Consider the following 23437-nt stretch of genomic DNA (forward strand, 5'->3'; position numbering starts at 1 on the left):
GGAGTCACAGCTGAGCAGAGCTGTGGTGAAGATCCAAGGTAAGGAGGCTTAGCCCCTTCCCAGCATGTTTACTGGGCTGAGAGCAGCGTGGGAAGAGCAGAGAAAGCTCTCCCTGCCAAGACATGGGGAGGGTGAGAGCTCTCAGACTGCCTGGCAAACCACTCCTGTTAAAGGCTGGGATGTTTTCCAGGATGCTGCTGGTGGGATGGGGGTTCAACAATGGTGTAAGTCTAGAGTGCTGCAGCCAGCTCCAGTACAGGAGGGGTTTGGTGCTGTCCTGTAAGCACCTGAAAAAGTCCAACATGGAACTGTGCAGGTGTCAGGGCTGGTGGGTGGAAAGGAGTCTTGTGTCCAGTTCTGGGCTTCCCAGTTCAAAAGAAGCAGGGAACTACTGGACAGAGCCCAGTGGAGGCTACAAAGAGGCTGAAGGGCCTGGAGCATTTCTGTAAGGAGGAAAGGCTGAGAGCCCTGGGGCTGTTGAGCCTGGGGAAGAGCAGCCTGAGAGGGGGTCTGCTAAATGCTCAGCAAGAGATAAAGGGTGGGGGCAAGAGGATGGGGACAGACTCTTCCTGTTGGTATCCAGTGAGAGGACAAGGGGCAACAGGCACGAAGTGGAACCCAGGAGGCTTCCCCTGAACAGGAGGAGAAAGTTCTTTGGTGTGAGGGTGCTGGAGCCCTGCAGCAGACTGGCCAGAGAAGCTGTGGGGTCTCCTTCTCTGGAGAGCTTCCAAACCCCCCTGGCCATTGTGACGCTGGGCAAGCTGCTGTGGGTGCCCTGCTTTAGCATGGTGGGGTTGGACTGGATGATCTCCAGAGGTCCTGTCCAACCTCACCATGCTGGGAGGAAAACCAGACTAGAAGCAGTAAACCCAGAGGAGACAGCCTTCCCACAAGCCTGGCTTTAAAGTGTTAAGCCACAAAGACTATTTCCCCCTGGGGCTGGAACACCCCCTGGCTAGGTGGGGTGTAGCTAACAGCTGACACCTCTTGCAGCTGATGTTGGTCAGGAATTTATTTGAAATACATCTACATTAGAAAAACTAGATAGATATATATATATTTACTCTTCTTTTTGCTTCTTCTTTAAATCACTCTAAAGTATCAAAACTTAGAAACTTTCCTTTGCTGCATGGAGGTTGCTCATGTGCAGGGTGTAAAATGCCCAGGGCTCAGGGATATAGATGACACCAGGGTACTTCTTCCTGAGGATTTTGTCATTCCATAGCCAAACCACCCAGAGAGCAATGAGGACCAATGTGATGATGAAGGAGTAGAAGAGAAAGAGCCCATTGCTGTCCAGGACAAGTCCTTTGCGTTTCTGGTGCATCACTAAAGCCATCATAGCAAAGAAGGTGAAGATGTAGAGGATGAAGATCTGACCCTCTGTCACCAGATACCTACAAAGCAAAAAAAGCACCCATCTGTTAGTGCCCACCCTGGGAGACAGTATGGAGTTCAGCACTGATTAGGCCACACCTTGGGTACTGTGCCCAGTTCTGGGTTCCTCAATTTAAGGAGGACATTGAGACTCTGGAATGTGTCCAGAGAAGGGCAACGAGGCTGGGGAGAGGTCTGGAGCACAGCCCTGTGAGGAGAGGCTGAGGGAGCTGGGGTTGCTTAGCCTGGAGAAGAGGAGGCTCAGGGGAGACCTTCTTGCTGTCTACAACTACCTGAAGGGAGGTTGTAGCCAGGTGGGGGTTGGTCTCTTCTCCCAGGCAAGCAGCACCAGAACAAGAGGACACAGTCTCAAGCTGTGCCAGGGGAGGTTTAGGCTGGAGGTGAGGAGAAAGGTTTTCCCAGAGAGAGAGAGTGGCCATTGGAATGTGCTGCTCAGGGAGGTGGTGGAGTCACTGTCCCTGGAGGTGTTCAAAAAAGGATTGGATGTGGCACTTGGAGCCATGGTTTAGTTGTCAGGAGGTGTTAGGTATTGGGTAATAGGTTGGACTTGATGATCTCTGAGGTCTTTTCCAAGCTGGTTAATGCTGTGATTCTGTGAGTGAGGGCAGCTCCCAGCACTTCCAGCTTCAGCCGTGGGGAGCATCTCAACATCCAAATAATCTCTGCTGCTTTCTCCTGCCAGCTCTGAAGCTGTGATTTGTTTTCATGTTTCTTATCAGTAATTTAACTGCTGAGCTATGGGGAGAATGGCTAAAGAGATACATGCCCAGTATGGGACTGGAAAGGTGCTTGGGCTCAGGTTGTGACTGGGATGCTTCAAGGCAGAACCAAAGCCAGAATCTGGCTCTGGTCTGTGGATTTGTGCTCATTTAGCCCCCAAAATCCACTGTTCTCCCCATGCTGTGCCAGGCAGTGGGTAGGTGTTAGCAGGGAGGAGGAGGAATCACACTCTATGCTTCTTAAATCTCAGAGACTCAGAGCTGGAAAGGGAGTGCAGTAACTGGGAACTGACCAAATCATCTTGATGATTTTGATGATCAAAAATTAATTTACTGTGTAAAAATGGTCTCAGCAGGGGGGGGCAAAGCCATGGGCAAAAGAGAGAACATCCCTGCAGAGGAATGAAAGAGTTGTTTGGCTGCCATCAGGGAAAGCATTTGGGAAGATGGAGCTAATGAAAATGGGAAATAAATAAGACCTCTCTCAAAAGGCCATTTGGAGCTGCAGGGCAAGCTGAGGAGGCAGCTTCTGAGCATCAGGCAGGCCTGGGCTCTGTGTAAAAGGCCTGGGCAACTGGTGAGTGCATCCTCATTGTCACCAACAAGCTGAGACCTGGTGGAGGAGCTGCAAGCACCTGGTGACCAATCCAAAATTGTCAAGGAACAGTGCAAGGAACAGCAGCCTTGGAAGGGATGCACATGGCAAGGGAAGGCTGGAAGCTGGAGCTCTGGCAGTAACAATATGGAATCCCAGACTTGTTTGGGTGGGAAGGGACCTCCAAAGGTCATCTAGTCCTACCCCTCCCTGCAGTCAGCAGGGACATTTGCAACTAGAGCAGGCTGCTCAGAGCCCCAAACCTGGCCTGGACTTGTTCCAGGCATGGGGCTTCTACCACCTTCCTCTCTCTTCCCTTGCCATCACTTATTTAAGGTGGAGAACCTGGGGGCAAAGCTGTGGAGGTCTCATGGGGAAGCCTTTGAGGAGATACCCTTGAGACAAGGACTGCTGTGATGTACTGGTGTGAGTAACTGGTACCAAGCAACCTGGACCAGGGTCTCACAACCCGCAGACATTTCTTCCTTCTCTCCATTCTAAACTTCCCTTTTAGTTTAAACCATCACCCCTTGGTCTGGCTATGGATGCAGAAACACCCCAGGCAGGGAGAGGAGTGCTGTGGGGTGCCCCTCAAGTTGTCCCACCTTGCAAAGGCTGCAAATTTCAATGGGATTTGATTTGATTCTCCAGACCTGCTCTGGGGACTGGAGAACCCCTTGGCTGCTTGGGCTGCTTGTGGTTCTCCCTCTTCATCCCTCACCCACCCACACTGGCAGAAGCCACTTACCAGTAATAAAGGCTGCTGGGCCCCATTAGAAGCAAGGCAGCCACTGGCATCCTGCTCTCCTCTTCAACAGGGGTGAAGCAGCCAGTGAAATAGATAAAGAGTATCAGGAAAAAAGGGATATACCTGGAAACAAACAACTCCAATGGGTGGTGTGACCTTGGAAGGTGTTTAACCCCCCCCCTCCAAATCCAAAATAGGTTCCTAGACAATTCCTGTGCTGAGCTGGGAATTAATTTGGTGACCTACCCTGGCCACACATCCTCAGGCAGGTGAAGCAGCAAGTAACTGGGGTGCTGTGAGATCACAGCTCTGGCCATGCAACACAAGAAGGGCTGGTGGTGCCTTGTGCAGGGCTAGGGCACGTCCTGGCTGCACCAAGTGCTCCTGCAGAGCATGAGTCCTCTGGGATCTCACAGGAAGAGCCCAAGTTTGCTGATGAGGTCACACACTGGAGCTCAAGTGCTCCATCAACCAATTGTGTTTGTTACACACCCAGGCTCCGAGAGGCTGCGTGGGAGCACTGGGTTGTGTCACAAGCTGCACTGCAGGAAAGCAGGATGTGGACCAGCATTTCAGTGACCTAACAGAGGCCTTATTTTTATTTAGAGTCACAGAATAGTTTGGGTTGGAAGGAACCTTTAAAGGTCATCTAGTCCAACCACCCTGCAGGGGAAAAAGAACAGGATTTGCTTGCTTCTTGGTGCTCAAGGGAGGGGATTCTGCCCCTCTGCTCTGCTGAGACCCCACCTGCAGTGCTGGGGCCAGCTCTGGAGTCCTCAGTACAGGAGACATGGACTAGCTGGAGCATCCAGAGGAGACCAGGTCCCTTCCAAGCTGGTATTCCATGGTAATGTGAATCTAGCCCTTTATATGCTGCCAGATAACCTTGAGCAGAGGGAAGGCTCTCCCCTGCTGGGCTTTCCTGGTTTATTTGCTGTTATGGCACCACAGAACCCCACACTGGTTTGGGTTGGAAGGGACCTTTAAAGGTCACATCTAGTCCAACCTTGCTGTAGATAGCAGGGGCAGCTGCAACTAGAGCAGGTTGCTCAGAGCCCCAAACAACCTGACCTGCTATGGTTCCAGGAACAAAGCAGCTCCCACCTCTCTGGGCAACCTGGGCCAGGCTCTCACCACCCTCAGTGTCAAACATTTCTCCCTTCTCTCCAGTCTGAATCTCCCTCTTTTAGTTTCAACCATCACCCCTTGTCCTGTCACAAGAGGCCCTGCTCAAAACTCTGACCCCAGCTTTATCAGCACTGAAAGGCCACAAGAAGGTCTCCCTGAGACAGAGACACATCGAGGGGGACCCAGTGGCTTCCCAGGGAGAAGATCACTCTAATCTCTCTGGCTATCAGAACTTTATCCCCTGCCAGCTTTCCTCAGCTGTGCTGTATTTTTTCCCTAGCTATTAAGCTCAGATCAGATCTGCTCTGCCTTTCCTTGTGCTCTGCTCTGAGGCTGCACATGGGCTGCCAATTGCTTACCACATGGAGTGACCTAAATATTCATCGTAGTAGTAGAGGAGCTCAAAGGAATCAATCTGCAAGGCAACCAGAAGAGATTTAAAAGGGCAGAGGGAACAGGAAGTTATTAAATGAGAACATGCAATTACTGTGGGAGGTTTAAGTGCTTGTATAGAGAGATAAATAAAAGCCTCTTTACCAGGGTCTCTGGCTTCAGGTTCTTGATGATGGGATTCTCTCTCACAGACAGGTGATGCTGGTAGCCGCTGAAAATCAGGCGATGGTTCACCGAGTCTCCCACCAGGTGGATGCTGGCTCCCATGACAAACATGATGATGCTGACATAGATCATGGATCTTGGTAAGGTCTTGGGGGATCTCTCAATGAGCTAAAAACACAGAGATGGAAGCTCTTCACAGAAAGAGAGATTGGCCACTGGAATGTGCTGCCCAGGGAGGTGGTGGAGTCGCCATCAGTGGAGGTGCTTAGGAAGAAACTGGATGGGGTGCTTGGTGCCATGGTTGAGTTGATTAGATGGTGTTGGGTGATAGGTTGGACTTGATGATCTCAAAGGTCTTTTCCAGCCTGGTTTGTTCTATTCTATTCTATTTTATTCTATTTCTTATTCCATTCCATTCCATTCCTTTCCATTCCATTCCATCATCATCGAATTGTACAATGGGTTGGGTTGGAAGGGACCTTAAAGATCATCTAGTTCCAACCCCCCTGCCGTGGGCAGGGACACCTCTACCAGACCAGGTTGCTCAAGGCCTCATCCAGCCTGGCCTTGAACACCTCCAGGGTTGAAGCCTCCACAATTTCTACCCTCACAGTAAAGAATTTCTTCTTTATATCTAATCTGAATCTATCCACTTCCAGTTTAAACTGTTACCCTTTGCCCCATCACTACACTCCCTGATAAAACAGTCCCTCCTCTCTCTCCTGTAGGCTCCTTTTGAGTACTGGAAAGCTGCTTTAAGGACGTCAGGCTGAACACCCGCAACTCTCTCTAAGCACATCCTCATAGGGGAACAGTAGCAAGACAAGAGGTAAATGGCATAAATTTGAACATAGGAAGCTCCACCTAAACATGAGATAGAACTTCTTTATTTAGAGGGTGGCAGAGCCCTGGAGCAGTCTGCCCAGAGAGGTGGTGGAGTCTCTGGAGACTTTCGAGGCCCACCTGGATGTGTTCCTGTGTGAGCTGCTTTAGGTGACCCTGCTTTGGCAGGGGGAGGTTGGACTCAATGATCTTCAGAGGTCCTTTCCAACCCCTGCCATGCTGGGATTCCCTAAATGCATCTCAGGTGCATTTCCCCCAGCCTACCTGGCTTCCAGGTTTGAGCACACACTTTTGTCCCTGCTTACAACACTCCAGGCTTGGGGCAGAGTGGCTGGAAAACTGCCCAGCAGTAAAGGACCTAGTGGGGGTTGGTCAACAGTCAGCTGAACATAAACCACTGTGTGCCCAGGTGGCCAAGAAGGCCAAAAGCCATCCTGGTCTGGATCAGCAATGGTGTGACCAGGAGGAGTAGGAAGTGATTGTGCCCCTGCACTGGGCACTGGTGAGGCCACAGCTCGAGTACTGGGTTGTTTTGGGCCTCTTGCTCCAAGAAGGACATTGAGGTGCTGCAGTGTGTCCAGAGGAGGGCAACAAAGATGGTAAAAGGTCTGGAGACCAGGTCTGGTGAGGAGCAGCTGAGAGAACTTGGTTTCTTCAGGAAAGGAGGCTGAGGGGAGACCTTCTGGCTCTCGCCAACTCCCTGAAAGGAGGTGGGAACCAGGTGGGGGTCAGTCTCTTCTCCCAAGGAACAAGTGATAGAATGAGAGAAACCAGGCTCAAGTTGCACCAGGGGAGATTCAAGTTAGACCTTAGGGGGAAAAAAATCTCTTTCCTGCAAGAGTGGTCAGGCAGTGGAACAGGCTGCCCAGGGAGGTGGTGGAGTCACCAGCTCTGGAGGGGTTCAAAAAGTATGTGTGGCCATGGTACTCTGGGACATGGCTTAGTGAGCATGGAGTTGTTGGGCTGACAGTTGGACTTGGATGATCTCAGAGGTCTTTTCCAACCTCAACAGTGCTATGATTCTATGAAACCCACCATTTCTTCCCTTGTTAAACCTCCCTGCAAAGCAGCACCCTGCCCTGCGTCGGTGTTTGGACCTAGTCAGTGATCTGCTCCAGAACTGCTTCATGTGCTCAGAAAGGGTGAATGAGAAACCAGAAGGCTGCAGCCTTCTCTGCTGAGCAGATCTGCAGGGCTGGCTGTGCCCTCCAGTGGTGGGAGAGCCTCCAGCAGCATCCAGCCCAGCACAGGCACTTCACTCCCTGGCCAAGAGACCCCTGCTTCTTTCTAGCTCTCTGCTGGGTGATTTGCAGAAGGCTCTGGTTGAACTGGTTAGGCTTTTCTTCTTTCTTTCCTCCTCAAGGAACCAGACTCACCTCACTGTGTCCTTGCTTCTGAGAAGGAAGCTGCATTTAACCCCCTGTCTAGAAATATCTCCTGGCCAGCAGAACCGGTTGAGGCAACCTTTGGAACACCAGCTTCAGTTACAAGCTCTCCCTATCCCTTCTCATGGTCTCCTCAGGTCTGGGTGGAGGCATAGAGGTAAGGTTGGCAGGGAGCCTGGTGTTACTCAGAGCCTGGAGCAAGCTCCTGCAAGCCTGGCTGGGGATGAGGAGCAGGAGTTCTCTCCAGCAAGATGCTCCTCACTCTGCTTGCAAAGCTGGGAAGACCTCAGAAGTAAATCTCCTCTCCAGCAGTTCAGGGCTTGGAGATGACTCCAAGCCAGGCAGGCTTGGGAATCACAGGTCAGGGGGGGACACATCAGCCCAGCCTGAGGATCAGCTGGGGCCACCTTCACCTCCCTCCTGCCTCTGCTGCCAAATCAGCTTTGCAGCTCTTCATAAAACAACGAAAAGCTCCTTATTTGTGTTTAATTTTGAGGCTTAACTTTCCCTTTCTCTGTGACTGCCAGAGGAGGCAGAGAAGACAAGGACAGCTCTCATCTGATGGAAAAGGAGGGTGGGACATGCCCTTTGAGAGGACACTGGGCAAGAGCAACACACCCTGAGTAACAAATGGCTTTGGTTATTTTTTGCTGTGGACCAACTCCTTTGTGCTGTCCACACACCACTCCTTAGTGCTGTGCTGCCAGGGAAGGCCAAGCCAGCAGATTTGAAGCTGATGAGATCCCAGCCTGCAGTAATGGGCTGTCAGATGGTGAGGGGGCAAACCAAGCTTCAGAGCTTCCACACTCCCCAAAGGACCAGATCACAATCACAGCATCACAGAACGTTAGGGGTTGGAAGGGACCTCGAAAGATCATCCACTCCAACCCCCCTGCCAGAGCAGGACCACCTACAGTAGGTCACACAGGAATGCATCCAGGCAGGTTTTGAATGTCTCCAGAGAGGAGGAGACTCCACTTCCTCTCTGGGCAGCCTGCTCCAGGGCTCTGTCACCCTCACAGTGAAAAAGATTTTCCTTATGTCCACGTGGAGCCTCCTCTGCTCCAGCTGGCACCCATTCCTCTTTGTGCTGTCAGTGGACATCACTGAGCAAAGCCTGGCTCTGTCCTCCTGACACCCACCCTTCACATCTGTATCAACATGAATGAGGTCACCCCTCAGGCTCCTCTCTTCCAAGCTAAAGAGACCTGGCTCTCTCAGCCTTTGCTCAGCAGGTTCCACTCCCTTCACCATCTTTGAATATTCCTTTTTGGCCACACCAGCATTTATAAAAGCACAGAACCAGTACTGTTGGAAAAAACCTCTAAGACCATCAAGTCCAACCTTGTACCTGCCATCTCCATGACCACTAGACCATGTCCTGAAGTGCCACATCTACTTGTTTTTTGAACACCCCCAGAGGTGGTGACTCCACCACTTCCCTGGGCAGCTTGTTCCAAGGCCTGACCACTATCTAAAATCTCCCAGACAGACTCAGGAGAGGGAGAATCATTTACATCTTGGGCCATAATACAGTTTCTAGCTGATGAGGGTTAAAATCTAATTGCTTTCTCCTATCTTCTGGCAGCAAAGTATTTAATAGAAGACTTCTGATGATGTGTGAATCCTTAACCTCATCAATAGTTTACACCATCCAGCAGCTGACAGCTGAAGCAAGGTAAATTCAAGCTAAAGACACAATTCAAATGTCAAAGAGCAAATGTAATTAAGCTCTGAATGATTTAGAATGTCTACTAAAGTTCCAGCTGGCTCAGGAGGTCCATGGGTGGATGTTGTCTTAAAAACACCACACTGGGCATTGGTGAGGCCATACCTTGAATACTGTGCTCAGTTTTGGGCTCCTCACTCCAAGAAGAGCATGGGGTGCTGGAGCAGGTCCAGAGAAGGGCAATGAATCTGGTGAAGGGTCTGGAGAACAGGGCTGGGGAGGGACCTGGGGTTGTTTAGTCTGGAGAAAAGGAGGCTGAGGGGAGACCTTCTGGCTCTCTACAACTCCCTGAAAGGAGGTTGGAGGCAGGTGGGGATTCTCCCAAGGAACAAGTGATAGGACAAGAGGAAATGGCCTCAAGTTGCCCCATGGGTGAGGAACAGCTTCTTTACTGGAAGAGTGGTCAGGCATTGGAACAGGCTGCTCAGGGAGGTGGTGAAGTGACCACTCTGCAGGTGCTCAAGAAACGTGTGGACATGGCACCTGGGGACATGGTTTAGTGGCCATGGTGGTCCTACAAACAAATAGTTGGAGTCAGTGATTTTAGAGATCTTTTCCAACTGAAAGAGTTCTGTGATTCTATGAAATAGGGTCCTGACTCCTCCTGATTTCAGAGTTCCCATGGGAAGCAATTTGCTTTGTAGATGGAGCAAATTGAGTTGTACAAAGATGGTTGCTGGGTGCTCTTCAAAATATGGCCCCAGATGGCTGGGGCTGGCTCACTTGTAGGGGCTTGTGCCCAACCAACATTAGGTCTCCAAGTTCCCAACCTCCATGCCTTTACAAACCTCTATTTTCTGCCCTGCTTTAACACCCATCATCACCTCCAGCTTTTACCTTTAGCAGAAGAAACGGTGTGATCACGTTGTAAGCCATGTGGAAATAGTCTCCAGCGCTTGGTTTGTTCAGAGGAAACCACTCCAAAGGTAGGATGATCTGAGGGAAAAGAAGGCACATCAGTGTCTCTTCATCAGTGACACAGACAATGGGATCAAGGGTACCCTCAGCAAGTTTGTAGGTGACACCAAGCTGAGAGTTGAGATGTCAGCCAGAGGGACCTGGAGAAGCTGGATGGCCCAGGTGAACCTCATGAGGTTCAACAAGGCCAAGTGCAAGGTGCTCCTCAAAGGCATCCCTTTGGGGTAGAAACCAGCCTAGGGGTCTACCCCATGGGACCACCACAGCTTTGCCCCCCCTCTATCTTCTACCCTAAATAAGCTGATTGCAAGCAAAGAGAGGTGGTAGAAGCCCTACCCTGGAACCATTCCAGGTCATGGAGTCATAGAATCACTAAGGCTGGAAAAGACCTCTAAGATCATCGAGCCCAACCATAACCAACATGTCACGTTGGACAAGGCTCTGAACAACCTGCTGTAGGCTGGTTGGCCTAGATGAGCTTTCAAAGTCCCTTCCCACCCAAACCTGCCTGTGATTCTATGATCCTAAAGCACTGGGCCTGCCTCTGCCCCACTGACCATTGCAATGGGACGTCCAAAGTCCAGCACCCAGTTCTGCAGGGTGAAGTAGAACCACAGATCCAAATGAAACGGGGAGGTCTTGAAGGTGTCCTCATTCTTGACTGCTCCATGCCTAGAGATGACAGAAGTGACAGTGTCAAGCCTTGTGTCATGTAACAGGTTTCTGAGGAGGCAAGGAGCAGACTCCAGGTGTGTATCCCCACCCAGAACCTGCGCTCCCCTGGATGCCATCGCATCTCCAGGCTTTGGGATCTGTGGAATAAGCGCAAAGTCGAGAGGAGGAGGCAGCAGAGCAGTAAGGAGGCTCTTCCTGGCTGAGAAGTGAGCACAAAAGTGAGCTGGAAAGCTTAAGTGATGAATTAAGTGCAACTATTTTTAACTTTTGCATGACAAAGCAAAATTCAACTCCCGTGGTACCTCTGCCGAGCACTAAAACTGCGCCGGTGCCTGGTGGCACTCCAGCACAGCCTGCTCTGGAGGCACTATCACCTTCATCTTCCACGCTGAAGAGCTTCTGCCTCTGCAGAGCAAGGCCTGATCCAACCCCCTGCTGAAGCCTTTCCATCAAATAACCTTCCAGCACCACCAGACCATCACCTCCCTATGGGAAGAGTGGGTGAATCCATCTCCTGTGGTGCCCAGACCAGCATCAGCTGGATCAACCATGAGCTTGTGCTACCTGAGCCCCAGGTCCAGACACAGTGGATGGAGGAAGAGGATGGTGGAACCCCTGGACAAGTCAGGGTGTCCTGGATGAAGCTGGGAGAACTGCAGCTGTCAAACCCTGGACCAGCTGAGGTAAACCAGGATGCTGTGGACAAGGGCAAGTGAGGGAACCCTGTATGAGGCTGAGAGATCCCAACCCCCCAGGATACTCTGGACAGCTGCAGCATCCAGGATATGGGGCTGGTAACCAAGATGGGGCTGGGGAGCATGGGATAGGGTGGTGGTGCCTGGCATGGGGCTGAGGGGCATGGTACTTGAGGATGGGGATGGGGGGGATGGGGGGGATGGGGTGGGATGAGGTGGTGTTACCTGGGATGGGGCTGGAGGGCATGGGATAGGGTGGTGGCACCCAGGATGGGGCTCGGGGGCATGAGATGGGGCTGAGGTACCTGGAATAAGGTGATAGTGCCCAAGGGGGGGTCTCGGGGGCACAGGATGGGGTAGTGATACCTGCGGTGGTGTAGTGGTAGCCAGAATGGGGTTGGAGGAGCACAGGATGGGGTGGCAGTACCTGAGTTGAGGTGGTGGGAAGCTAGGATGGGGACTGGGGGTACAGGATGGAACTGGGGGGCACGGGATAGGGTGGTGGTACCCAGGATTGGATTCGGGAGCGCGGGATGAGCTGGGGGGCTGGATGGCGCCGGAATATCCTGGGGGATCTTGGGGCAGGATGAGCCTGGGGCTCAGTGGATGCGTCGGGGACCCCCGGGGAAATGGGGAGGGGGTTGTCGGTGGCGGCGTCCCAGTCTCATTCCCGTACCCATTCCCATTCCAACCCTCCCCGCTCCCTTCTCCCGCCGCTCACCTGCCCGGGTAGAGCGTCCCGGCGGGCTGGGGGGCACCCGGGGCCACCGCCGGGAACGGCCGCCGCCGTGCCGTACCCTGCATGTGCCCGGCCCGGCTCGTCCCGGCCCGCTCGATCCCGGCCCCACTTCTCCCGGCTCGGCTCCGCCCGCGCCCCGCCTCGGAGCCGGGGAGCCAGCAGCGGCTGCGCGGCCGCGGGCTCCGGGACCGCCCCGGGAGAGGCGGCGTGTACGTGTGTGTGAACGTGTGGGGGGGGTTGGTGGCTCGGGTCGGCCCTGCACGGCTCGGACTAGCCCAGCACGGCTCGGGACGGTCTAGCGCATCTCGGATCGGCCCACTATGGTTTAGCACGGCTCGGATTAGCCCAGCACGGCTCGGGTCCGTCTAGCACATCTCGGATCGGCCCACTATGGTTTAGCACGGCTCGGCTCAGCCCGCCCCTGTATGGCTCCGCTCAGCTCGCGTCGTCCCTGCATGGTCCAGATCAGACCAGCTCGGGTCAGCCCAGCCCAGCGCGGGTCAGCCCGGTTTTCCCACCCCCGCACCCAGTCCAAATCCTTCTGCAGAGGAGCGGAGGATAATCCTGGCTGGGTTTAAAATAGAGGGACAGGAGAAGGCAGATTTTAACTCTTTCGTTGCTCTTGGCCCTGCTGGGCAACCAATCTCAGAGTCAGAGAATCCCAGGTTAGAAGAGCCCTCAAGGATCATCTGCTCCAAGTTTTCTTGGGAAACACACAATCTGAACAGGATGTCCCAACACCCTGGAATCCCAGAATCCCAGCATGGTGGGGGTTGGAGATCACCCAGTCCAACCCCCCCTGCTAAAGCAGGGCACCCACAGCAGCGTGCCCAGGATCACAATGGCCAGGAGGGTTTGGAAGCTCTCCAGAGGAGACTCCACAACCTCTCTGGGCAGCCTGCTCCAGGGCTCCAGCACCTTCACACCGAAGAAGTTTCTCCTCATCTTCAGAAGGAAGCTCCTGGGTTCCAGTTTGTGCTCATTGCCCCTTGTCCTGTCACTGGGCACTAATGAGAAGAATCTGTCCCCATCCTCTTGCCCTCCACCCTTTAGCTCTTGCTGAGCACTGAGCAGATCCCCTCTGGGGCTGTTCTTCTCCAGGCTCAACAGCCCCAGGGCTCTCAGCCTTTCCTCCTCGCAGAGATGCTCCAGGCCCCTCAGCATCTTGGTGGCATCTGCTGGACTCTCTCCAGGAGTTCCCTGTCTCTCTTGAACTGAGGAGCCCAAAACTGGACCAAATGTTCCAGCTGTGGCCTCACTAGGGCAGAGCAGAGTTGAGCCTCACTGAACCTGCTGGCCACACTCTTCTAACTGCACCCCAGGAGAACATTGGCCTTTGATATGAGGGCACATCACTGATCATGGTGAACCTGTCCAGACTTCACTTAGTGATAGCTTTGGCTGCAGTGAGCACTATAGGGTAGAGTTTGGGATCTATCTCAATACCAGTCAGGTTTATCTCAATACCAGGCCTCACCTGGCCAAGAAAATGAGATTCAGAAGCAAGGAAAGGCCAGCAGAGAACGAGATGGAAAGTAGAGCTCATTGCATGCAATCACTGCAGCATTCTAAGCCCGAGGTTGAATGGAAATGAGGTGTTGAAGCACAGCTCTGCCACAGCTTTGGCTTGTGGCCATGGGCAGATCACTATGTGTGGCAGGACTTGCATGCGTTCCCCTGGCGAGAAAGAACTCATGTTCTGCACCCACATGGTGTATAGCAAATGGACTCTGAGGAGTCAGGAGATGTGGATTCTCTGCTCTGCTGCCTCTCTGCCATTTTGCCTGGATAAAAGCCACCAAGTTGGCGTAACTTGTGGGCAATTAAGGTGTGAGGCCAAGGATTTGCACTCCCTGGGACTTGTAGTTTAGGGTCTAAATCAGGAGATACATCTTATTTGAAACATGCAGAGCTCCTCAACTGGAGATACAACTTCAGATGTGCTCCTGGACAGGGGAAATGGGCATTTAATAGACTTGGTGGATTGATGCACTGAAACCCTTCTGATCCTGCTGTTGGGTGGCTTCAGGATGCTGATGATGAATATGGTGGAGCTCAGGGGCTTACACACACTCAGGTACCCTCAGGATTGGCACTAACAGGTTCAAGGCCAGGCTGGATGAGACCTTGAGCAACCTGGTCCAGTAGGAGGTGCCCCTGCCCATGGCAGGGGGGTTGGAACTAGATGATCTTTAAGGTCCCTTCCAATTCAAGCCATTAAGAGCTATGTGTTGAGAAGGTAACTGGGGATAATAACTTGAAGTTTCACCATAGCTTTCCACCCAGAAATCATGGTCCAGACTGCAGTGACCTGGATCCACCAAAGGTTCAAGAAGCTGCAGAATAAAGGCTTTAGTCTCTCTGCTCAGTGGTGCTGCCAGAAGGGATGGTGACAGCATCAGTACTTCCTCAAGTGACCTCTGCACTGCCCATGTTAACATATGAGGGAGCACCTGGGCACCATTTGCTGGACAAAACCCCATCCTTGAAAAGCAGAGGAGATCACTGAGGTAATGGAGACAGGTTCCACTTAAACCTACCATGACTCCTACGTGTTGCACTCCACCTTACACGTGTACATGGCTGTTAAAAGCTGACCCTCACTGACTGAACACCATCAAGCTGACCATGGCCTGACTTGTGTCCCTCTTGCTTCTCCAGGGCTCCCTTTGGCCACAGTGACCATGTGGCCAGGCTGCTGCTCCCATACATAATGCACAGGCCAGCCTGCTTGAAACTTTCCACAAAGAGCTGGAGCTCCAGTTGCATGATTTTGAATTAACTATTCATATGGCTGACACTGGATCCCCTTGAAAAGAGCGGCACACAACAGCCGGCGCTGCGAGTCGGGCATCACGTTTCGCACAGTGACCTTTATGGGTCTCAGGTAACTGGTCACAGAGTGGGACAGCTCCTGAAGATCTCTGGGAGACGATCTGTCAGAGGAAAGGAGAGGCGACCAAGCAGGTGGGTTGTGTTTAGTTCTTGGTTAAGCTGATACGTGCGCAGCAAGGCTGGTAATGATGTTGCTGAAAGCAGGGATGAAGCTCCTGCGTGTGCTGAGACTGGGCACGACAGGTTTGTTGGGGTGGAGTCACGGCTGAGGTGATGAAAGCTGCTGGTGCATTCATTGAAATAAGAACAGAGCCAAACAAAGCCAAACCCAGCCCAACTGAACCGACACAGCCTAACCCCGCCTGAGCCAGCTAACCAAATCTAACTAATCCAGTCCCATCTGACTAAACTGAACCCAATCCAAACTAATCCAATGCAATCCAACTGAGCCACACCCAACTGAGCCTAACTCAACCCAAACCTAACTAATCCAACCCAGTCCAGTTGCACCAGACCCAACCCACCCCACCTGAACCCAGTCCAAACTAACCCAGCCCAGCCAATCCAGGCCAACTGAACCAGACCCAACCCAGCCCAGGCCAACTGAAGCCAACCCGATTTAACCCAAGCAACCCAATCTAACTGAATCAGACCCAAACCAACTCAGTCCAAATGAATCCAACCCAACTGATTCCAACCCAACCCATCCCCTCAGCCCAATCCACTTCAGCCCGACCCAACCAAAGCCAGGAGGGCGCAGCCTAGCACCAGCCCCTTCGAGGAAGCCAGGCCAGGCCAGGGCAGACGAGCCCGAGCTGGCCGGTGTCCCCGGGCCCCTGTGCCCCTCGCCTCCTGGAACGTCCGTGCGCCGGCGCCGATTGCCGGGGGGACGCGGGGAAGGACGCGGCGCTTCCGGTTTCGCTTCCGGAGTGGGCGGGAGGGGAGGAGCGGCGCCCGGCAGGGCCCTTCCGGCGACCCGTAGCGGTGCCCCCGCGCGCCGTGCCGGGCCCTCTCCGTCCGTTGCCGCTCTCCGGGTTTCCCCCTTCCCAGCCCAACAGGGTGGGCCCGGGGCGGCCGGAGCCGCGGGTTCGCGTCCCTTCGTCCCCCGCGCTGCGGCGCCGGGGATGGGCCGCGGGCCCGGGGCGGGCGGCAGGGATTCGCGGGGCTGGTGAAGGCGGAGGTGGGCGCTGGGGCTGCCCCGTCTCGCCGCTGGCCCGCAGGGGCTGGCAGGACCCGGGGGGCAGCTGGCCCCGAGGGGGCCGCATGTGCCCTCCGCCGGGCACCGAGGCAGGACGGAGGAGGAGGCGGAGGGAGAGGCCGCCCCGGCGGCGGGGCAGGCCGGTAGGCCCGAACGCGGCCGTCTCGGTCGTCGGGGCCGAAGTCGGGAGGAGGAGGAGGCGGCGATGGAAGGCCTGGCCGGGTACGTGTACAAAGCGGCGAGCGAGGGGCGAGTGCTGACCCTGGCCGCGCTGCTCCTCAACCGCTCCGAGAGTGACATCAAGTACCTGCTGGGCTACGTCAGTCAGCACGGCGGGCAGCGCTCCACCCCGCTCATCATCGCCGCCCGCAACGGCCACACCAAGGTGGTCCGGCTGCTCCTCGAGCACTACCGTGTGCAGACCCAGCAGACCGGCACGGTCCGCTTCGACGGGTATGTAGAGCTCTGTGCTGCCCCACCAGAATCGAGCAAGAGGATGGTCTGGTGGGAAGGGACCTCTAAAGGTCATCTAGTCCAGCCTCTCTCAGCAGGGACACCTGGAACTAGAGCAGGTGGCTCAGAGCTCTAAACAGCCTGACCTAGAATGGTTCCAGGAATGGGGCATCTCTTGCTTCTGCAGGTAACCTGGGCCAGGCTCTCACCATCCTCAGGCATCAAACATTTCTTCCCTGTCTCTAATCTTTTAGTTTAGACCATCACCCCTTGTCCTGTCACAACAGGCCCTGCTCAGAAGTCTGTCCCCAGTTTGCTTCTCAGCCCCCTGAAGTCGTGAAAGGCCAGCAGAAGGTCTCCTGGGGGCCTTTTCTCCATGCTGAATAACCCCAGCTCATCCTGGCAGAGGGTTTGCAGCCCTCCCATGACTGCCGTGGCCTCCTCTGTCCCTGCTCCGACAGGTCCATGTCTCTGCTGTGCTGAGGACTCCAGAGCTGACCCTAGCACTGCAGGTGGGGTCTCAGCAGAGAGGAGTAGAGGGGCAGAATCCCCACAGTGTTGGTGAACAGTCCAGGACACAGGGGGCCAGAAAGCAGAGGTGTTGGTACCTGTGTGATGCAGGGACTTGGGTCCCCACCTCTCCCCCAGCTGGTGCTGGGACAGTTGCTTTATTAGCCATAAAAATGCCTTGTCTGACATCTCCCACCTGAGGCTTTCTGAGTCGTAAATGCTTTTGCCCTTCTGAGATTCCCCCACCTGAAACTGGAGACAAGATTCTTTACAGTCTAGAGAGCTCCTCACTGAACAGGTCACCTTGCTCTCTCTTGCTGTGCCAGAATGGCCTTTTCTGTGATGTCCTTTGCTGCCATGAGTGACAGGCATCAGATGAGGGTAGGGTGATACCTGACTGCTGGAACCAGGCCTTGCTTTACTTAAATTGAGGGTTTTCCAGTGTCCAGTCCAGACACCCTGAGGAACATCCCTTCCTCGCTGCTGGGAGGCGACATGGGATGGCTGGGGGTGAAATGTGACATCTTAGGATCGGAAGAAAGGGATGGAAGGGGCTGGGATCTGGTTGGGGTAGTGGAGCTGATGCCTCTGTTGATGTCCAGATCCTTGGGTGATGTGTTGCCACAGCAGAATCCCAGCATGGTGGGGGTTGGAAAGGACCTCTGGAGATCATCCAGTCCAACCCCACCCTGCTAAAGCAGGGGCACCCACAGCAGCTTGCCCAGGAGCACAATGGCCAGGCAGGTTTGGAATCTCTCCAGAGGAGGAGATGCCACAACCTCTCTGGGCAGCCTGCTCCAGGGAAAGAAGGAAGGAAGAAGGTTGTTTTTCAAATTCCTTAAGCAGCTCTTGCCTGTGTGTCACTCTTGAACGTCAGGCTGACTAATGGTGAAGGCAGATGGCTCTTTTGAACAGCTTCAGGTTTTGCAGGTAGCTTGTGCAGAGGGAAGAGCTCACATCAGATGCCAGGAGGGATGGTAATGGGTCCCCAACTGATATCTTTCATCTGGTTCCTGCTTGATGAGCTGGAGTTCTGCCTTGTGCAGCTCCACCTGGCCCAGGGAAAGATTGTCTCAGCTCTTCTGTGTCGAAATAATGGGGAGGAACCAACTTCCCTGTGTGCTTTGTGGTTTTCTTGTCATCTTCCAGCCCTTTTTTCCTACAGGTAAGAACTGGTTGAGAGAACCTAGGGTGAGACCTGCCCCAAATTCAGTTAGAGGAAGTGTCTGTGTTGTCAGACAGTAACAGGAGGGGACTGTCACCCCGCCTCTGCTGCTGCATTTTCTTGTGCTGTGCTTTGATAGGGTGGTGCCAGAGCCTCTGCCTGGGGCAGATTAAAGGAGGTGTTGTGTGAGGGACAATGGGCACAGTGGAAGTCACAGTCTGGAGAGGAGGAGCGTGACCCTGCGTAACTCTCATTCCTCTGGAGATAAGGTGGCACAGCAGCTCCCCTTGTTTGGCCTCCAGGCTTTTGACTTCAATGTCATAGATTCACAGAATGGTCTGGGTTGGAAGGGACCTTAAAGCTCATCCAGTTCCAAAAACCCTGTCATGGGCAGGGACACCTTCCACTAGACCAGGGTGCTTAAGGCCTCAACTCAGCCTGACCTTGAACACCTCCAGGGAGGAGGCATCCACACCTCCCTGGGCAACCTGTTCCAGTGTCTCACCACCCTCACTGGAAAGAATTTCCTCCTAATCTTCAGTCTAAATCTCCCCTCTAGTTCAGCAATCAATTGCCTGCTGCTCACTAACAAATCCTAGCCCCTGTGTTTATACAAAACCATTTACATGTAAGAAGGTCCTTCATCACTCTGAATAAAGGTGGAGATGTCTCTGCACCCCACAGCTCTTAGGCAGCCTCCAAAATGTTGTCTGGAGGTGCTGGGTTTGCAAACAGTCAAGCAAGTTGTTTGTGTTTGTTATAAAATGATAAAAATGGCTGTTCAAGTTAAAATGAAGCCAGTGTTTTATGTGGGTTTTTACACTGGGACCAAAACATGGGTTTTTCCTTCAGGAAGGAGGCTGAGGGGAGACCTCATGGGCCTTTTTCCTTTGGGAAGGGAGTGTAACAGCTTTGAGGAGGTCTGGAGAACAGGTCTTGTGAAGAGCAGCTGAGGGAACTGGGGGTGTTCAGCGTGAAGAAAAAGAAACTGAGGGGAGACCTTCTGGCTCTCCACAACTCCCTGAAATGAGACTGGAGCCAGGTGGGGGTTGGTCTCCCAAGGAACAAGCAACAGGACAAGAATAAATGGCCTCAAGTTGCCCCAGAGGAGGTTTAGGTTGGAAATGAGGAGCAATTTCTTCAGTGAAGGAGTGGACAGGCATTGGAACAGGCTGCTCAGGGAGGTGGTGGAGTTGCCATCCCCTGAGCTGTTCAAAAAGTGTAGATATGGCACTTCAGGGCTTGGCTTAGTGGGCAGGGTGGGTTGACAGTTGGACTATGATGATCTTAGAGGTCTTTTCCAGGCCTAATAGTCCTATGATTGTATGAAAACCGTTGTATTAGGAGAAGCTTCTTCACTGAAGGGGTTCTCAAACCCTGGAACAGGCTGCCCAGGGAGGTGGTTGAATCCCCATCCTTGGAGGTGTTTCAGAGAGGCAGAGATGTGGTGCTGAGGGACTCCAGACTTGGCAGAGTTGGAGAATGGTTTGACTTGATCTTAAAGATCTTTTCCAACCAATCCCATTCTGTGATTCTGTATGTAACTCTCTTTGAATTGTTACTTACCTGGGAAGTGTGGCTGTTTGGACACAGGGAAATCAGATTCATGGCCCCCAGGCGATCTGAGTGTGCATCAGATGCCTGTTTCTCCATTGAAGTGCCTCTTGGAAAGCCAGGGAAGGATCTCAGCTTTGTCTTTGCAGTCACACACAACATGCTGGCTTTGGGAATGATTTTTAGGAATGGAAACATGTCATGAAGCTCCCACTCTGCTTTGCTGAAGTTAACTGTCCCCTCTTCTACGAGCGCCAGCAAGCTGTCTGCGAGGGCTGCGATGGAAACCAGACCTCTGAAACAGGCCAGCTCAGCGCTCGTTCTGCTTTAGAGAGCTTTGATTTTATTCCTGGAGTTCCCTCAGTGGAACCAGGCTGCTGCTCTGGAGGCTTTGGAAGGAGAAGGATCGGTGCAGCGGAAGCAGGAGCAGTTTTGCGGCTCTTAGGAGAGGACGGGATGTGAAATTCTTAAGCCAGCTTTAGTATTCAGCTGGAGGTTTTTGTGTCACTCTGCTCCTTTTAACTTTTCTGCCTTTCTTCAATGTGCCAGTTTCTGGCACGAGGCATCAAAGGAGACGTAACCCTTGTAACAATTCTTCCCCAGACCTCCCCAGGCTGAGGGCTGGAGCTTGCAGGTGGCATCTTCAAAGCATGTTCTAGTGCACAAGGTGGCTAACTCCCCAGGCTGCTTTGAAGTTTCACCTTCCAGTGCTTCTCTGGGAGGTCAGTGTGCCTGAGAAGTCTCATTCTTTTGCCTTGGTCATCCCAGGAGGTTCTTTCAAGTGCAAAAATAGGATGGATGGATAGAAACCAGCTTTTGCTGGCTGGGTATGTATGTGCCTGCTGTAGGCAGCATGGGTCACAACCATTAAGACTTCAGGCTTGGAGCAGAGTGGCTGGAACCTGCTCGGTGGAAAAGGACCAGGGATGGTCGTCAGCAGCTGAAGATGAGCCAAGGTGTGCACTCAGGTGGCCAAAAAGGCCATCAGTGTCCTGGCCTGGATCATGAAGAGTGTGGCCAGCAGGAGTAGGGAAGTGAATGTCTCCCTGTACTCAGCACTGGTGAGGCCACACCTTGAATCTTGGGTTCACTTTTGGTCCCTTCACTCCGAGGAGACTGAGGTGTTAGATCAGGTCCAGAGAAGTGCAACAAAGCTGGTGAAGGGTCTGGAGAACAGGTCTGGTGAGGAGCAGCTGAAGGAGATGGGGATGTTTAGTGTGGAGAAGAGGAAGCTGAGGGGAGACCTCATTGTTCTCTGCAGCTCCTTGAAGGCAGGTTGGAGCCGGGTGGGGGTTGGTCTCTTCTCCAAGGAACAAGTGACAGGACAAGGGGAAATGGCCTCAAACTGTACCGGGGGAGGTTTAGGTTGGACATGAGGAATAATTTCTTCACAGAAGGGGTTGTCAATGCCTGGCCCAGGCTGCCCAGGGTGGTGGTGGAGTTCCCATCCCTGGAGGTGTGTCAGAGCTGTGTAGATGTGTTGCTGAGGGATATGATGATGTAGTGGTGCCGTGGCAGTGCTGGGGTAATGGTTGGACTCAATGATCTTGAAAGTCTTTTCCAACCCAAACGACTCTGTGGTTCTGTGCTGGTGTGGTTTCTGACTGCACGAGCCTACGATTCATGCTGCTTGGCTGTCTGTAGCAGACCCCTCTGGCTGGACCTGGTGATCTCTTGAGGTCCTTTCCAACCGCTAGTGTAGCGATACTGTGCAGGCAGGTTGGTTTAACTGCTTCTCCCTGCCTTGCCCTTTCCAGCTTCGTGATTGACGGAGCCACGGCCCTCTGGTGCGCGGCGGGGGCCGGCCACTTCGAGGTGGTCAAGCTGCTGGTGAGCCACGGTGCCAACGTCAACCACACCACGGTGACCAACTCCACCCCTCTGCGGGCCGCCTGCTTCGACGGCCGGCTGGACATCGTCAAGTACCTGGTGGAGAACAACGCCAACATCAGCATCGCTAACAAGTACGACAACACCTGCCTCATGATCGCCGCCTACAAAGGCCACACCGAGGTGGTCAGGTACCTGCTGGAGCAGCGCGCCGACCCCAATGCCAAAGCGCACTGCGGCGCCACCGCCCTGCACTTCGCGGCCGAGGCAGGGCACCTGGAGATCGTCAGGGAGCTGGTCAAGTGGAAGGCCGCCATGATGGTCAACGGCCACGGCATGACGCCCCTCAAGGTGGCCGCCGAGAGCTGCAAGGCCGACGTGGTGGAGCTGCTGCTGGCTCACGCTGACTGTGACAGGAGAAGCAGGATCGAAGCGCTGGAGCTGCTGGGTGCCTCGTTTGCGAACGACAGGGAGAACTATGACATCATGAAGACCTACCACTATTTGTATTTAGCCATGCTGGAGAGGTACCGAGACAGCCAGGACATCGTCGAGAAAGAAGTTCTTCCGCAGATAGAGGCGTATGGAAACAGGACTGAGTGCAGGACTCCTCAGGAACTAGAGGCTATCAGGCAGGACAGAGATGCCCTGCACATGGAAGGTCTCATCGTGAGGGAAAGGATTCTGGGCTCGGACAATATCGACGTTTCTCACCCCATCATTTACCGGGGGGCTGTCTATGCCGATAACATGGAGTTTGAACAGTGTATCAAGTTATGGCTCCACGCCCTGCACCTAAGGCAGAAGGGCAACAGGAACACTCACAAGGACCTCCTGAGGTTTGCTCAGGTCTTTTCTCAGATGATCCACCTAAACGAGCCGGTTAAGGCCAAGGACATCGAGAGCGTTTTGAGGTGCAGCGTCCTGGAGATAGAGCAAGGCATGTCCCGCATCAAAACCACCCCGGACTCCGATATCCACACGGCCATGGACAACTACGAATGCAACATTTTCACCTTCCTCTACTTGGTCTGCATCTCCACCAAGACCCAGTGCAGCGAGGAGGATCAGTCCCGGATCAACAAGCAGATCTACAACCTGATTCACCTGGATCCCCGCACGCGGGACGGCTCCAGCCTGCTGCACCACGCCGTCAACTCCGGCACGCCGGTCGACGACTTCCACACCAACGACGTCTGCAGCTTCCCCAACGCCCTGGTCACGAAGCTCCTGCTGGACTGCGGCGCCGACGTCAACGCCGTGGACGGCGAAGGCAACAGCCCTCTCCACATCATCGTCCAGTACCACAGGCCCATCAGTGACTTCTTGACGTTGCATTCCATCATCAACAGCCTGGTGGAGGCTGGTGCTCACACGGACATGACGAACAAGCAGAAGAAGACCCCTCTTGATAAGAGTACGACTGGGGTGTCTGAAATCCTCATTAAAACTCAAATGAAGCTGAGTCTCAAGTGCCTGGCTGCCCGAGCGGTACGGATCTATAACATCAGCTACCAAAACCAGATCCCCAGAACTCTGGAAGAGTTTGTCAAGTTTCACTGAGCTAGGTGAAAACTTTTCGTGGCGGTGCTAATCCCGGGACAACGTCAGACAGCAGGGTGCAGATGGATATGTGGAGGTGTTTGCCTCTCTTCTTTTGGTTTTGGGTTCCTCTGGGTGCAATCTGCAGCCTCAGTTCTCATCTTGGGAGATGAGGTCTTGGGGGCAGGTCTTTGGGGGTAGGTGGGGAGGGAGGAGGGGG

At 53.6% G+C, this 23437-nt stretch overlaps 2 protein-coding genes across 2 annotated transcripts; one reads left to right on the forward strand and one right to left on the reverse strand.

Annotated features, from left to right (window-relative positions):
- Window positions 1-997: 997 nt before the first annotated feature.
- Window positions 998-12344, reverse strand: CLN6 (CLN6 transmembrane ER protein). The gene is made up of 7 exons (XM_054169206.1): window positions 12113-12344; window positions 10579-10693; window positions 9941-10039; window positions 5126-5314; window positions 4948-5003; window positions 3461-3583; window positions 998-1397 (listed from the first exon to the last, which is right to left on the reverse strand). The coding sequence occupies exons 1-7, from the start codon at window positions 12193-12195 to the stop codon at window positions 1109-1111; spliced, it is 954 nt and encodes a 317-aa protein (XP_054025181.1). The 5' UTR covers window positions 12196-12344; the 3' UTR covers window positions 998-1108.
- Window positions 12345-15957: 3613 nt separating this feature from the next.
- Window positions 15958-23437, forward strand: FEM1B (fem-1 homolog B). The gene is made up of 2 exons (XM_009903869.2): window positions 15958-16616; window positions 21603-23437. Exons 1-2 carry the CDS (start codon window positions 16369-16371, stop codon window positions 23236-23238), a joined length of 1884 nt encoding a protein of 627 aa, XP_009902171.2. The 5' UTR covers window positions 15958-16368; the 3' UTR covers window positions 23239-23437.

This window comes from Dryobates pubescens, chromosome 17 (genome assembly GCF_014839835.1).
Source record: "Dryobates pubescens isolate bDryPub1 chromosome 17, bDryPub1.pri, whole genome shotgun sequence".
NCBI classification, from domain to species: domain Eukaryota; kingdom Metazoa; phylum Chordata; class Aves; order Piciformes; family Picidae; genus Dryobates; species Dryobates pubescens.

Coding starts and splice junctions, on each gene's coding strand:
- FEM1B (XM_009903869.2), top strand. CDS start 16,369: ATGGAAGGCCTGGCCGGGTACGTGTACAAAGCGGCGAGCGAGGGGCGA. Junction 16,617..21,602: donor GGCACGGTCCGCTTCGACGG/GTATGTAGAGCT, acceptor TGCCCTTTCCAG/CTTCGTGATTGACGGAGCCA.
- CLN6 (XM_054169206.1), bottom strand. CDS start 12,195: ATGCAGGGTACGGCACGGCGGCGGCCGTTCCCGGCGGTGGCCCCGGGT. Junction 10,040..10,578: donor TTGGACGTCCCATTGCAATG/GTCAGTGGGGCA, acceptor CTTTTCCCTCAG/ATCATCCTACCTTTGGAGTG. Junction 3,584..4,947: donor TATTTAGGTCACTCCATGTG/GTAAGCAATTGG, acceptor GTTTGTTTCCAG/GTATATCCCTTTTTTCCTGA.